At 41.3% G+C, this 16,150-nt stretch overlaps 1 protein-coding gene across 5 annotated transcripts; it reads right to left on the bottom strand.

Annotated features, from left to right (window-relative positions):
- Positions 1-352: 352 nt before the first annotated feature.
- bco2b (beta-carotene oxygenase 2b) lies at positions 353-15,699 on the bottom strand. 5 transcript variants are annotated; one of them, XM_040006412.1, is made up of 13 exons: positions 15,211-15,699; positions 12,373-12,556; positions 12,084-12,282; positions 11,785-11,996; positions 11,591-11,706; positions 11,082-11,184; positions 10,878-11,006; positions 10,509-10,669; positions 3,060-3,227; positions 1,870-2,007; positions 1,450-1,632; positions 835-945; positions 353-670 (listed from the first exon to the last, which is right to left on the bottom strand). In XM_040006412.1, the coding sequence occupies exons 2-13, from the start codon at positions 12,407-12,409 to the stop codon at positions 554-556; spliced, it is 1,674 nt and encodes a 557-aa protein (XP_039862346.1). In that variant the 5' UTR covers positions 12,410-12,556; positions 15,211-15,699; the 3' UTR covers positions 353-553. The 5 variants fall into 5 exon arrangements, with proteins under 5 accessions (XP_039862346.1, XP_039862345.1, XP_039862349.1 ...); XM_040006411.1 differs by having other exon boundaries at positions 12,373-12,494; XM_040006415.1 differs by having other exon boundaries at positions 12,373-12,491.
- Positions 15,700-16,150: the final 451 nt, after the last annotated feature.

Here is a 16,150-nt window from a genome sequence, read left to right as displayed (position 1 = left end):
AACTTTGCTGGGTTTCTCCTCGTTCGAAGCAAAATGCTGCAATAATGCAGTTTTGTTTTCTGCATTTTGATCTTAGGGTGCCCCCAAGCATTTCTTATGAGAATAAATGTTGTTACCAGGTGTTTAAATGCAGCTTTATTTATTGACAGAAGGCTCAGTGACTCGTGAATGTTTCTGAAATTGTACATTTTAAAGTCACAGAGGTTTCTCCAAAATGTGTTCTGTGTTAATTTGTGCATTACCTTAACAGTATCATAAAATCAGTTTTACTTTTTTAATAGCAATGCATGAAATAGCAGATATTAAAAAAAACCCTCACGACTTTCATTTACAGATAGCTGTGGAAAAACAATAGAAACAAAGGATTTTATTTCAACACAGATTATATCGACACTTAAGGTTTTATTAAGTCTGAAAAAAGGCATGTATGCTTTAACATATCACTATGACATGAAAATAAAGGAATTCTTTAAATGAGGGTCTTTGCTTTTAAGTCAACATGTACACAGTGTAGGTGTGTCCCTGTGAAGTCACATGTACATCCATCAGACGTCTAAGCCGTGGCATTGAATGTCCCGTGGAAGCCATAGGGGATGTTGACAGGTACCACCGCCCTGCCCAGCTCCTCGAATGTCTTGGCATCTAACACCAGAAGGAATGTACTCTTGTCCTGGAGAGAACAGAGACATGGGTAAAGAAATACTTGGTGTACAAGACAGTGTAGAAAACACAACGGCACGATGTCCAAGCTCGTGCTCAGCCATGTTTTACATTTGTATGAGGAAACTGTATCTATAAAGAGTACCCTGTCCAAAATGGCTGAGCCTGACTAACCTCGTCTGGAGTGATGACCACAGACATGATAACACCATCATCCTCCTCTGTAGCATTAGGAGAGGGAACAAAGACCGGCTCAGATGGATACTGACCAGGATGTTCCCACACCTGTGAGGGAACATTTACACACAATATCACATTCATGATGACAAAAGAAAAATCACAATAACAATGCTATCTCAATACCTGTGGGACAGTCCTCTCTAACTTTGTTTACTGTTTGTTAACTCCATATTACCCACAATTTTTATGGATTGTCTTCAGTCTTATACTAGTTATATACCAGGCGTCCCCTGAGGCCTGGTATATAACTAAGGCCTGTTGTTTTTCAATACAACATTATATAATTTCACAATGACACAAAGTTACTACATATACATACAGTAATATACTACACTAGATTTCTATATTACCAAGGCTGACATCAGCATAAAACACTTTAATATAACCCTTTCCCCTTTGGGGTGAGTTGCGCTCTCTGTGAATGAACTAAAATAGAACCAATTATATCGGTTTCTATCTGGAAACTATTGATTTCAGTTGTGGGGGTTAACTTGTTCCACAGATTGGAAATGCGAGCTCTCTTTTCTTTGCTCCAATAAAACAACATGCCTTCATGCGTTTTCCGTGGAGATCCATCTTAATCAGCGTGTCCCCTACAAGGTGTCTAAAGCCACAGCCATAGAAGTAGCGGTAGGGATGGGTGTTGAATTTGTGATAGTTGATCTGAGGAAACTCCAGACCTCCGTATTCATGGAGATCCTCCCCATGCAGGTCCTCATGGGTACAGAACACCTGCACAGGTTTAAAAAAACAAAAAAAGCAACACAGGTAATCACTGAGATTCATGTAGTGAAAGTGCTACATGTTGACATTTTAATAGCAAAGTCCAATTAAGCGTTTATATAGAAGAGACTGTAGACTGTAAAATCCTACTGTTTTTGCGGGATATTTACAATAAAAAACTGAAACTATAAGAATGGGAGTAGTAACATGTTGATACATGTATGTTAATCATGCTGTTTGCCCTACCTTGTTCTTGGCAATTCTTACAGAAGTAGCTATGCTGTTCAGCAGGGTAATCAAGTTCTGGTTGTAGGGTGTGTCAGGGCCCACATTGAGAGGCAGCACAAATCGCCGGGGGAAGGCTCTACTCAAGGTGTTGTACACCTGACGAGGAAGATCTTGTTAACTTCAACAATAGGGCTGCCACAAACGATTATGTTGATAGTCGACTAGTCACCGATTATTTTTGCGATTAGTCGACTAATCAGATCATCATCCATTGGACGTACAGCATACAGCTTATTGCACCAGCAGCATCTGCTCTTATATAACTATCATTAGCTTACAGCTTGAAGTGTTTAAGGTTTGTGCTAACTAAGAATAAAGACGAGATGATAGTTTATTGAATTTGAATGAAATTTGCAGATTGTTTCGGTGAAGTTTAATAAACTCCTTGCTATCTAAAATATAACAGGACACCGGAGTAAATTCTCGAGCATCTCACACTTCTGATAATCAGCTGTCTGCTTGACGTTTATTCAGCTGTGTAAAAACTATAACTTTAATCTCAGCCAAACAGATTTACTCAGCAACAAATAAAATACTGAAAAAGCCAAACAATAACATTTTTAAATTATCTAAGTGACTTATATATGTTTAACCTGGGTAGCGAAAGACGGCGGTGGGTTTGAAAACGATTTGCCGGGAGTCCGGTGTTCTCACGGCTCTAGTGAGCCTTTCCCCCAGCTAGCTATCGAGCTAGTGGGTAACAGACGTCTCCGAAAACGTCGGAGCGCTTTTGAAACTATGTGGTGTCTTGATAAACTGAGCAGATATTTGAAGTTTACACAGCCTGAAAATATGTTAAACGTTTATTTTGTGACCCAGAAAGAATAATACGAGTAACATTAAAACTAACTAGCTGCTGCCATTGTTGGAAACTGAGCAGGGCCGCGATGGGTCGCGCTATGAATTCTGGGACAGTTTCTTCTTCTTTGGGGTTTAACGGCAGCTGGCATCCTTGTACATGCAGTGCTGCCATCTTCTGTTTCAGTCCGTTATTACACTCTTAAATCCTACTAATTCGTGACTAGTCGACTAATCGTGGCAGCCCTATTCAACAAGCAATCTTTTCTTCAGATAAACCAAAAGCAGCCTAAGGATTTTCCATAAACTGCACAGAAAAGTCAGTAATGAGCTTTACTTAACTAACTTACCTCATCAAGAGCTTCTCCAGACTTGCGCATGTTCTGGATGTTGTAGTTTGTGATTGCCTGGCCATCATCTGATGCACACAAATCTATGATCAAGAATCCATCCTCCTCATATGCATTGATCTGATGGAAGGTTGATAGTGGCTTTGCAAGATACTTGAGGGAGCTTACCTGAAACACAAAAACAACAATGGAAATGCACTGTGGCACTGTTTACATTCATTGATTACATAATAGTTCATATTAAAATAATTTTACTTAATATTTAAATTAATCTGAGTTTTTTCCCCTTTCTAATGGTTCCAAAACTCACATAGAAAAAAAAAAAAAAAAAAAAAATGTAACAAACCATCTTAAGTTACTAAATGTTCAAATGGAAATCGTCACTTGAAACTTTAGCATTTGCAACATTTATGGAAAGCAGATATCATCTCTAATAGTCATAACGAGAGGTTTCACATCACAGGTCTTCACACAAGTTTCCAACCCACTACACCCATGGTGTCACAGCTCTCACAACCAAAGAAAGCAACGTATACACTTAACCAAAGCTGAACTACTTAACTCTAAACACAGTGAAACACAGGAAAAAACAACATAGCTTACATTTTATCTAACATTCACAAGCGTAGCTACTGTAAAGGTCAATCAGGAACTAATATTACAGGCTAGAGCAGAGCACCAGGTGTCAAGTGGAAATTGGCATTCCTTTTGCAAGTTTCACTCATACTACAATGTAGGTCTGGACAACTATGGCCAAAACTAGTATCACAATTATTATGATCAGTATTCAGATCTCAGTCATTAGTTACGATTATTCATTGATTTTTTTTAATGACAAAAACAATAAAGTTGTGTTTTTACATCTTCACATTTCTACGAATCTTTGTGTCCAAAGATATCTTTATTTTTAGTATATCTCTTGAAGAAAAATTATGACACTAATCACCTTTACATTGTGCTACATTACTGCAAATTATTCTTTATGAATGAACCTTTATGGAAAAATGTGTTTATTCACTTGGCCTTAGTGCGTCTCCTAAAAGCTAATTATAAAGTCTTTCACTAAATTCCTCAGCTGTGACATTTTCCCTGCGATATGTTGCAGTTTTTTCACTTTAGAAAAATATATGTAGTAGGTAGGGGATGACATTATTTGTCCAGTGTGTTGTTTGGTGTTTTCAGTACGTCTTTGTGAGCTGGATGAATCTGCTTACATGATTTCGGAAGATTGACACTAGCAACCACTGCATTGTCTTTCTTGGGGTTAATGCATTAATTGCACCATCCCATTGCACTCACACCCATCACGAAGAAGTGCTTCGAGAGGCTCGTCATGAGGCACATTGAGAGCCGGCTGCTACCCACACTGGACCCACAGCAGTTCCTCTATCGCCCCAACTGGTCAAAGGATGACGCCATCGCCACCACCCTACGTCTTGCCCTCACCCACCTGGACAATAAAGACATGTATGTACGAATGCTGTTCATAGATTTCAGTTTAGCATTTAACACACTCATTCCTTAGCAACTGATTGTTAAACTGAGCCTGCTGGGCCAGAACACCTTCCTCCGTGGCTGGATCCTGGACTTTCTGACGGAGAGACCTCAGACAGTCCGGATCGGTAACAGCACTTCTAACACAACCACACTGAGCACTGGAGTCCCTCAGGGCTGTGTGCTCAGCCCACTGCTGTTCACTCTGCTGACTTATGACTGTGCAGCGATGCACAGTTTGAACCACATCATCAAGTTCACTGATGACATGACTATGGTGGGTTTCATGCGCAAGAACGACGAGTCAATGTACAGAGAGGTGGTACAAGAACTAACAGACTGGTGTAGAGTCAACAACTTGTCTCTGAACGTAGACAAAACAAAGGATATGATTGTTGACTTCAGGAGATCACTGTCCACTTAACATCAATGGATCCTCTGTGGAGGTCATCAAGAGCACCAAATTCCTTGGTGTCCACCTGGCAGAGAGCCTCTCTTGGTCCCTCAACACCAGCTCCATAACTAAGAAGGCCCAACAGCCTCTCTACTTCCTGCGGAAGTTGAGAAAAGCCCATCTCCCACCAGCCATTCTCACCACCTTCTACAGGAGGACTATTGGGAACATCCTGAGGAGCTGCATCACTGTCTGGTATGGTAACTGCACCCTATGGATCACAGTACCTTACAACAGATAGTGAGAACAGCTAAGAAGATCATCGAAGCCTCCTCTTCCCTCCATCACAGACACTTGTTGCACCCACCAGCATTGTGGATGACCCCACACAACCCTCTCACACACTCTTCACCTCTGGCAAGAGGTACCGGAGCATTTTGGTAACAGAGCATAACAGAGCATAAAACACAGGAAAAACACGAAGGAGATTTTCCTGGCCTGTGTTTTTATAGCAGATAACCACCTTAAAAATTTTCTGCAGTAGAACGAAAACAAAAGAAAACCATGAATCAACATATAAACATTAGCTGATGCTGCTGAAGTGAAGCAGAGCAAAGTTAGAGGTTTTATTAGAGACACAGCCAAGTGTTTTGCAGTTTTGCATAATTTAAAAAAGTTTAAATTTCTTCAGTATTGAACAGCAGAAATTAGACTTTGTTCTCGGAAGTCAGTTAAATTAAAAACAAAAACAAACACACAGCGCTGTACATAACGGTAGATTGGTGTGTGATAAAGCAAGCGAATAATGCAGAAAAGAGGGTTTTTAGATGGGAAACTATTCTCGAAGTACAGAGAGAGAGACAGAGAGCTCTGCAGGAAGTGATTTTACCGTGGTGGAAGCAAAACAGCAAAAGTCAGAGAGAATTCATGACGATGTTTATGTGAAGCGAAATGTGAGGCTTAGTTTGGATCTTCTTTTGCTACTGGTTCAGTCAAATTTGTTTGGAGAGAGACAAAGCCTACAGCTTCAAGCAGAATCGAGCGCAAAAAAAGATGTAAACACAAAGCATGGACCTGCCAATGAATCAGAATCTGTGAGCTGTCGGCTTTTTCACCCGAGTGCTCGTACACGGACACGCCGTCAGGGCTGAAAGCCGACAGCTCACTGATTCTGATCCGCGGGTCCACGCTTTGTGTTTACGTCTTTGTGCAGAATCCGTGTACCTGCTCTCATTTACTGTTTAAGCTGTTTGGTGGTTGTCGAAATTTTGTAAGGTTCAACCTGAGATTCTGGCATTTCGGGTAAAATAAATTTATATTTAAAAATCGATTTATGATTTTAATGAATCGATATCACATTATTAACCTCCTAGGACCTGGCGTCCACATATGTGGACATCGCATTTTGGGTTGTCTAGACCAAAATACTAAATTTTGCTCTACAAGGGCCTGATATCCACTTACAAGGACATTATACTGCCACTGTTCCATCAAAATTTAAAACGAATATCCTCATACGTGGCTCTCATTTTTCTTAGGAACAAAAATCGGGTAAAAAAAAAAAAAAAAAAAAAATCTGGTGATTCTTTGTTTTTACATTCATCGGGCTCCAATATGCCCAATTATCAAAGAGAAATTAAAAATGCATGCCGTGGAAGAGTTTGGGTCTTAGGAGGTTAAAGCTAGAATCAATTAAAATCGATAATCAAAACCTACCCCTAGTTCCAACATTGGTTTTATGCAGACAGATGGGGCTGTAAGTAATCCAGAAAAGTTGGAACACCTGTGGGAATTATTAGCACCAGCTTTCAAGGCTTGATCAACCTCCATTGCTGCAGAACAGCTTTAAATCAAATGCAGGACCGCTGGGACCGCTGCTTTTGAGTCCAGCCAGTCCTCACAGACCATGCTTTTCCGGCTTCACCACATCCCAGAAGATGCCGTGAAGCAGCCCCAGGTCACTGTCATAAGGTTTCCACCCGCAGACCGGCCAAACTGAGCTAGCAAATCAAGAACTGCACTCAGATGTGTCACTTCCGCCAACCACTCAGCTATCCTAGACAGTTCTCAGCTATACTAGATAGCGTATCCTCACAATATGACTTAATCTGCCACCAGGCTGTCATCATTCGAGGCCTCCCCTGGCTATTAACCACCAGTCTTAAACACAACTGGAAGTGAGCTCTCTGTTCCTTCTGACCTCCACCATATTTGCCATTGCCGCCACCTTTGAAAGTCCGCCCAAGCTTCTCTGGCCAATTGTAAACATACATCCTGCCAACTAGGTCAAAAGATGTGGTTGTCCGCTAACAGCATTCCATTATGTACTGAATCAAAAAAGGTTCTCTCCAAATTTCATTTGTCCCATGATCAGTCTTGTTTCTGCTTACCTAAATTTTCCCAGAAATATGAAGATTCATAATGTCTGAGGTCCACGAACCAGCTGCTCCTGGAGATTCTGTTATCCAGGTTTATAACCAGAGGCAATAGAGCCTGTGGTGGCTCCTAATCTTTCAATAACTTACCTTTTCACACTGGAGCTGTCCAGTCTCTCAATCATTTTGAAACACTTTGAAAACCCATTTGTTCTTGCTTGCTTTTAGGTTTAGTTGAACAGAATACTGTGATTTTCATGCAATTAATTCTCTTTTCGTTTGGCTCTCAGCGAAGGCGGTCACACTTTTTCTCCTCTCCTCTCCCTTATCTTCCCTGTTTAGCTCCTCATGTCCTTGTCTTGTCTCGTGTTTTTTATTACTTTTCCCTGGAACATTCTCTCTCAGTCTGTTCTCTAAAATCTAAAAGAATTATGGATTGGATCAACTGGTCCCTAAATGCAATTGACACCCCTTTCTCAACGAGAAGTCTGGGCTTGGGTGAGCCTGAGTGCTGAAGCTATCTACCTATTCGGAACCATGGTAACAGGGTTCTGGCGGATTCGGAGCTGGCTTGGCCCTGACTTATCGAAGAATTAAGAAAGCGGAACCGGCTGTTCAAATCCCCACAAAGCTGCCCGCTGGGATTGGAACGATGGGAGAGGCGTGAGTTTCTCAAAATGGGCTCATTGAGTCAGCACGGATAAGATCTTGGAGAGGCTACGGCTGCTGTGAATACTCAGAATAAGATCTCTGACTGCAGACTGGATACATCTCGGAAGGGCTCGCTCGGAATAAGATCTCTGGGCGCAAATTGGATGACATCTTGGGGAGGCACACTGCCGTGAGTTCTCAGAAATCGGCTCCTTGAGCACAAGAAATGACAACATCACAGAACGCAAGTATGGCGAAGCTCGCAGCTCTCCAACGGGAGATTGAGAGACCAGTGTTGGACTGTAGAACTGCTTTGAAATTCATGAGCTGTTCGCACTAAAGTAAAAAAGCACCATCACTTCATGCATTTTAACATTTTCTGTTAAACCAGTAGCTACAAAATCCTTCATTTCTCTTTCTAATGAATCCCACCAAAAGTGAGAACTGAGTAAGGAAATCGTTCTACTCAAGCCGGGATAACACGAGAACTTGGACGTGTGACTCCAATGGAGCACCGTGGTGCAGGCGGAGGCAGGGACGAACTGCCTCCTGGGAGGTCTTGCCCCGTGTCGGATGGTGTCCTTGATTCCCCAGGCCACCAACCTTACAGGAACCAAGCTGGATACTGGCAAGCTCTGGGGAATTGATGCTGGTGGCAAACTGGTGAGAGAGAGAGCATTAGGCTTGATGTTCCTTGGCCCTGGGTGGTAGGAGATGGAGAAGGTAAAGCATGCAAAGAATAAATCTCAGCAGGCCTGCTGGACGTTTAACCTTTTTATCTGTTCTGAGATATCTTAAATTCTAATGATAAGCCCAGTTCATGAATAGTGCTCTGCCCCCTCTAGCAAGTGTCGCTATTCCTCCAAGGCTAACTTAACAGCCAGAGATTCCCGGTCATCAACATCAGAGTTTCTCTCAGCAGGACAGAGTCGGTGAGAAAAGAATGCACAAGGCTGGAGCTTGTCCTGGGGACCTGAACGCTGCTAAAGCACGACTGTCACACCACTCCCTGATAACGACTGTGAGTCTGTTCCTTCCCATTCCATGCAAGGCCACCTGGGTTGGCTGGTAGACTGTTTACTTAGCCTAGCAGGGCGAAGGACACTGTCTCAGCTGAACTATGAACACGCGCACACACATACACTTACACTGATAAGCACACACTCATCCCCCTCTCTTTCCAAACGCCTTCGATGCTTGTTTCCTGCGGGGGAACACGGTGGGTCTATGTGCCGCGCTGGAATGGTAGCGCTGTGCAGGGCGACTGCTGTGTTTGCTTCGGATTACTCCTCACCCCCCACCCAATCCTATGGCTTGTCATGTCTTTCACAATGTTGTGCTGTGGACATATATGTGCTTTTTTGTGCAGAGGAGTTTTTTTGTTTCCTCTTCTCATGCTGTCCTACCATGGAAGCACAGCATGAGTAGAGGTCTCTTTTTTTCCTCTTGTAGTTTCCCACTGTAGTGTACATTTCAGTGTTTTTCTGTAACGCTACAGATCTCTGACCTGTATCCCCATGTAATGTCTGTGTTGTGTGTGTGTGTGTGTGTGTGTGTGTGTGTGTGTGTGTGTGTGTGTGTGTGTGTGTGTGTGTGTGTGTGTGTGTGTGTAAGCAAGCTCGGGGGGGTGTCCCATTTCACTGGAGGGCAACCTGCATGTGGCGAATAAAGCTTTGATTAAAGTTTTATTTACTTGTTTTATTAGATTTTTTGTTTATATTTATTGTTAATTTAGCAAGTGTTTTTATACAGTGTATATTTTATATAACTTGCACAGCACTTTGGTCAATAGAGGTTGTTTCAAAATGTGGTATATAAATAAACTTTGACTTGAATTGATGTTCATGTTTCCCATATCAAACCTGTCCACACCCGTCCATTGGGAACCAGTATCATCGCCGTAAATTTGTAAAACTTTAGTTGTAATATTTTCACTGTAAATTAATTCACTGTTATATTTTAAGAGTTTTGGTCTTTTAGGTTTTAGTTTCCACTTAAATCCTGCTGTTGGGGCTCTGTGACACCATATGGGCACTGGAGTTAGAGATTTGGCTGCACTGACTAACAAGTGCCCGAATACATATGGAGCATTTCTTAAATAAATAATATAGCCTAGAATAACGTATTCAGAAACACTTTAGGCTTCTGTTTGGTGGGGGAAATTATATTTCTTTGGTGTTACTCACCACTTAAAAGCACTTGAGTGTCTTTATGAATTACACCCATGCAATTTATAGGTGCAGCTTAATGTTGTTTGAAAATTTTATACTCCATCTTCTTGCTAAATATGGAATCTATATTGGTACTTATTCAATTTGAGCACTCAAAATACTTTTTATGTACGTTCACACAGAGCTGTAGTCTATTGACCAAGTGCTTTGTGGAACATTTAAGCCATACTCTGAGTGGGGCAAATTCAAGGGCAACTTCTGATCAGTGCATGGGATTATGATGTATGTGAATACATGGGTTTACAGAGTTAGTTACAGAATGGCAAAAAGCAGTAAAGATAAACTCTGTTAGAGTTAGTCCTACCTTCCCAGTGTGTTTGTGGATCAGATGGAAGATTGTGTTGCGTTTCGGGTCCCAGAATAAGCCATCACTGATACTTTTTCTTCGTAGCTTGCCTGTCATAATCTTCAGCAGGTCCAGCTTGATGGGCTGTTCAATGAACACCACGTAGTTCTCAGACATTGCTATAACGAAATGAGAAGAAGTTTCTATTTATGATTCTTTGCAGCGGGACTCAGCTCCAGTAAGACTATAGGACTATAAGAAAACCAATGATTTTAATCATTTTCATTCCATACATCAACTCAGAGTACCACTCCATTGTGATACCTGTGCTTTTTTATTCCCAAATTCAAGATGTGCATGCTTTACTGCATGAGACTTTTTGCTCACCAAAGCTGTGATAGTATGAAGGTTTGGTCTTGTCCACTGAAGGAATCGAGCACAGCACTGTGGCTCCCTCCAGGGTTTCATCTTCTGTTTTCTTGGTTGGTGGCACTTGGATAATGTTGTAGTATGATCCTGTCATGCCAGATACTGTTAGATCTTTGATCCGTAACCTGTAGTGTGGAAATGGATCTGATGTTTCTTAAATACCTTTCGAGGTGTAGGAATTTCCCATGTTGTATGTCGTACCATCAGGCTCAGTATGAGGGTGTGCTGTGGCTCCATTCACAGCAATGAATTTGTTCCAGTCCACCTAATACAAACAAATGCAATGGCACAAAAGGTTTGCAGTTTTTATTGCTTCTATACCTACTTTTACAGTTTGATACATGTGCCACTAAAACTTCAGCTGCACGTATATCATTAAACGGTAAATGGGCTGTATTTGTATAGCGCTTTACTTGGTCCTAAGGACCCCAAAGCGCTTTACACTATACACAATCATCCACCCATTCAGACACACATCCACACACTGGTGATGGCAGCTACATTGTAGCCACAGCCGCCCTGGGGCGCACTGACAGAGGCGAGGCTGCCGGACACTGGCGCCACCGGGCCCTCTGACCACCACCAGTAGGCACCAGTGTCTTGCCCAAGGACACAACGACCGAGACTGTCTGAGCCGGGGCTCGAACCGGCAACCTTTACACTCATGGTACCTTTTCAGTCGTCTCCAGTGTGTCAGGGTCCACCTTGTGCATGATGTTGGTTTCTGTACTGACATAATAGTCACCTTTGTAGGTCACAAAACTCATGTTGGCATTGTCTGTGGGCTCTAGAGGGAAAGAAAGCTTTGAATTACTTATTCTATAGCAAGTGCATCAACAGGCTGCTTTGTCTTCAAGATACTCACTGTGTGATTCAAATCTTGACAGGAAGCGCTGGAAGACATTTTTACATGGGTCCGGCATGGTTACAGTCCCAAACTCAGATATAGCAATGCGATTGTGCTCCTTGTTGGTCTGGTAGCTGTCGCTGGACAGGAAGCGGCTTTTGTAAGTGACTTGCCCATTTGATATTTTGAACTGGTGCAGGAGAGCCATGCCATCAACCCAGTGGTTAAATCTGTAGAGAAATAGATGCAATGCAGAGGGGAGTGAGCTTCATGATGTCTGAATTGAATGGATAAATACACAAAGACGCAGCACTCACTTGTGGTTTCCGATCTCAAACTTTCCGGGCCCATTTCTCAGGAAGTTTCCTTTGATCCATTCTGGGATTGTACCAATGATCTGGGTGCTGATGGGCCTGGGGGTGTCCTCCACTGAGCTCACAATCTTCTCGATAGAAGGCAGACCGCGTACATTTGTGTAATGATTGATGTTCTTCACAGACTTAGATTTTTTGAGTGCTGTTAGAAAAAAACATAATCAGAAAGGACATTGTTATAATTTAAGTAAAATAATGTTAGTGTGTGCAGCTAGTAGCATTTAATGTTTACCTGAAGTATTCTTTTTCTGATGTTTGACAGTATCCATGGCTGTGGTTAAGCCTTCTGTAGCTTAGTCTCTCTTCTGAGATGCTGCTGGTTCGTACGCTGACTCCTGATTTTATACTGTCCTTCTGACACGTACCATAGAAACAGCAAAAAAGGATGCAGTCAGACATTTCATGCTTGTTTAACTCTGTGCAAAACAGAAGCAAATGGCAATCAAAAATGTAAGCAGTAACAGATGATCACTTTATCTGACTGGAAAAAACAGCAAATAACCGTGTCCAGTCTTTCAAATCATTCCTTTGACTCTTTTAGTTAAGCTTAATATGCATGGTTATATATAGCATGGTGAAACCAGATGAACTTGGATGAGTGGCTTAGAGGGATGAATTTTTTTAAACTGATGCACATAATCAATCTGCATATAAAAATATTTTCTTTCTAAAAGGAGTCTTTTACATTTGGGTTTTTCTTAAGCACAAAAAAAAAGAGCGTCTGTTGTGTTCTTGTCACGTATCATGTTTCACTAATGTACTCAAAAGAATCAGCCATGAACAGGATGACTCTGCTTTTTCTAGTTTCAGTAAGGACACTGTGAGTGTCACTGATGGAAGTTCATTTAGTTCCTCACAAAGCTAGCAGACTTGTAGGTTTCCTGTATTCTGACACCTGATATTAAATGCATTCTCTTTTCTTAAATTTGCTGTTAATCAGCTTTAAGTTTTACATTTGAAGATGATGTTTTTAAAGTTTTAATGTAGAAAACCTGCTGTACTGCAGTAGGTACTGCACCTGTAGCCCCTTACTAGGAGGAAAACATATTAACCAACATCAATCCACATTTTCCTTTCAGTTCAGTGAACTTTACTTATAGGTCATCAAAACCTTATCTGAAGATGTCTGTACCCCTTGTAGAGGTTTAATACCTGTACATGAACTGTTAATCCCACAAATCACAGTAAAAAGCCATGGAAAATCATCATGGAAAAATCATGGTTTAACATGAAACCATGGGTTCCAGGTTTCATGTTAAACTTGGAATCCCTCCTTTTGACACATGGTCTCTCCCATGAGTCAACTCATCAGAACTAGGAGAATAACAAAAAGGAAAAGGTTAGTTAGATCATTTCTCAGATAACATCAGGGCTTCTCCTCCGGAGTAACTTCACTCCAGCCCAGTAAACCCTGTGTTAGAGAATAAAATTAGTATTAATGTCATGTTTAGTGGGTCTAACTCTTCGCTCCGCCTGGAGCCTGCATCCACACCACAATTACCTAGAAACCAAAATCAGTGAGTAAATACAAACTTCACACTTGCAAACAATTGTAGGGTCATAGGAGTAATAAGGCATCCAACACCACAGGCACACGTGTGCCATGTGCAGTTTATTTCCCAAAATCATTAGAAACACTACTGTTGCCATAATTTGCCCAAATCATGGATCATCCCATGTTTTTATTTAAAACTACTGTAACCAGTGACTTTTCGTAGGTAATGTCACTCACTTGTTTTTCACACTGTGAGCTCAACTGTGATATGATAATGGGCCCAACACTAAGATGTTCTGTGTTCACTGCACATCCTGCTTCATCTTCACTCATGTCTGTGCCGAATCCTCCACAAAGACCCTCAGAGGAAAAAAAACATTAGCAGTGGAGCTGCAGATAAAAACAATTCTTATTGCTTTTGAAATGGATTGAATTGCTACAATCCTTTTAAACACAGGACTTACCATCTAATATGGTCAGCGTCCTAGGTAGGTGAATTTCCTCAGAAGCCCATTGTAATCTAAAGAAGCTCACCTTGTATTTGCTCTCAGTAAAGTATTTTATAGCGCTTTTACTCCTAATCTTGCAGGCCTGCTTTTAAATCATCAACACACAAAATATCACCCCAGAGGGATGATACCTGGCAGGTTTTTTCCTAAGTGCACTGTTACAAAAACAAACATATTAGGCCTTGTTCAGGACATGTCTAAATATATATAAACCTGTCTTTCTCTTACAAAAAGAAAACAACCCAAACCTAACTGGCAGAATCAGCCTGGTACTAAAACAAAACCCCAAAATCTGCCTAAAAAATCACAGGAAATGTCTTACTTTGAGGTGAAACAACATGCTGTAGGGGTTAGAACCTGCCATGAAGTGCCGCAGTCACTGCTTCTGGCTTTAATTAATAACTGATGCTTACATGGTCTGAAATCAGACTTAAGAGTCACTACCTCTGTTCATTAACATGTCGTCATGTATTTCACAAAACAAGTTTGTTCTTGTGTATTCAGAGGTGTGTATCTGGGTGCAAGCTTCACCCATACATCAGAAACACAGAACTCATTTCAACCCTCTGCTACATCTTATTCACTTGTTTCATAATCAAGTCCTCTTTCCCTGTAACAATCAACTAATTTGCATATCAGCTTATAACCCACTAAGTTGACAGGACAACAGGAATGCAAGTTCAAAATATTATCACAAAAGAGAATTTACTTCATACAGTAAATTACTTGTGTTGCTCCAATCAATCAGAAAGCATATCACAATTTACCATATTAAAAACTAAATGTATTGTCTTTTTTTTTCCTTTCACAAAAGTTAAACTGTTGTCCTGCAACCTGAAGAGCAGTGGATACACTCAGCATTTGATAACAAGGGTCTGTTAAATTTACACTATTTTAACACTGATGAGAGACAACAAGCTGATCTTCATTGCATGTGTGTGTGTTAGTAGGCAGGTTTAATGGATGTGTGTGCAGTGGAGCTGCAGATTCAGCAGGGCATGTCCTTAAAGCTGCCTTTCCTTCACATTTCTCTGTTTATGTGTGTTTGTGTGCATTTTAGTTTTACCTTTGTTGCGATCCTTTTTCTCTGCCTCCACAAGACAGTCGGCCAAAGTTTTCCAACCCAATTTCCATGTGTTCTCACATTAACAACAACAGACTTCATTTTTTCTCTATGCTCTCTTCCCACTTCTCACAGCTTCTGTCTCTCTCCTGCATCTGCAGCAGTTCACGGTTGTGGCATGTTAGAGGCCCAGTGGGCCGTTCTTCTTCAGCTTTGCCTTTTGTCTTTCACTCTTTTCAGTCTCTTCCTTTGCCATTTCAACTCCCAGTATGGCAAATGTGAAACTCAGACAGTCTTCTCAAGTCCATTCACACACAGTGATGTGGCTGGTGAACCTCCCAGCTTGTGATTGGGAGCGCATGCTTCCATCCACGATGGTATTTGTACATGCTGCTGAACCCTTTAAGGTTTAGGGCAGTGTTGCTGTCTGTTCACCTTGTTGACTCTTGAAGTCAACGCCGTTCCTCTCGAACTGCTTTTTGTCTTCAGGGAGAGATTGATTGTTCTCAAAGCTTGTTCTTCAGGTTAAGATGTACATGGAGTGAAGCTGTGTAATATTCAGCCAAAACACGGCTGGGTGTGGTTCCAATTATGTTAATCTATCATTTTGCTCCAGCCGCTGTGCTTGTGGAGGACGTTGATCCAGTTCCATAGCCACCTGTACTAACACACTAAAACATTTATTTAATAAACGTTTGGTTACAATGTAGCTGCCATCACCAGTGTGTGAATGTGTGCGTGAATGGGTGGATGACTGGATGTGTAAAGCGCTTTGGGGTCCTTGGGGACTAGTAAAGCGCTATACAAATACAGGCCATTTACCATAATATAATTTTCATCACTACTTATTAACACTTTCATTCTCAGATTCGGTAAAAACACCACTTTTCCACATTTAACACACCTCTTCTCATCATTTATCCCACACATATCAGCCAATTTA

The sequence above is a fragment of the Simochromis diagramma genome, unplaced genomic scaffold, assembly GCF_900408965.1.
Source record: "Simochromis diagramma unplaced genomic scaffold, fSimDia1.1 OVJJ01000024.1, whole genome shotgun sequence".
NCBI lineage: Eukaryota > Metazoa > Chordata > Actinopteri > Cichliformes > Cichlidae > Simochromis > Simochromis diagramma.
This window is presented reverse-complemented; position numbering and strand designations above follow the sequence as displayed.

Bases quoted from the DNA above. Each gene is read 5' to 3' on its own strand.
- bco2b (XM_040006412.1), bottom strand. From the start codon at position 12,409: ATGGATACTGTCAAACATCAGAAAAAGAATACTTCAG. The intron at 11,185-11,590 runs GTACCATGAGTG...TGTTTGTATTAG, and splicing joins CACTGGAGACGACTGAAAAG to GTGGACTGGAACAAATTCAT. The intron at 10,670-10,877 runs GTGAGCAAAAAG...ATTTCGTTATAG, and splicing joins TTCATACTATCACAGCTTTG to CAATGTCTGAGAACTACGTG.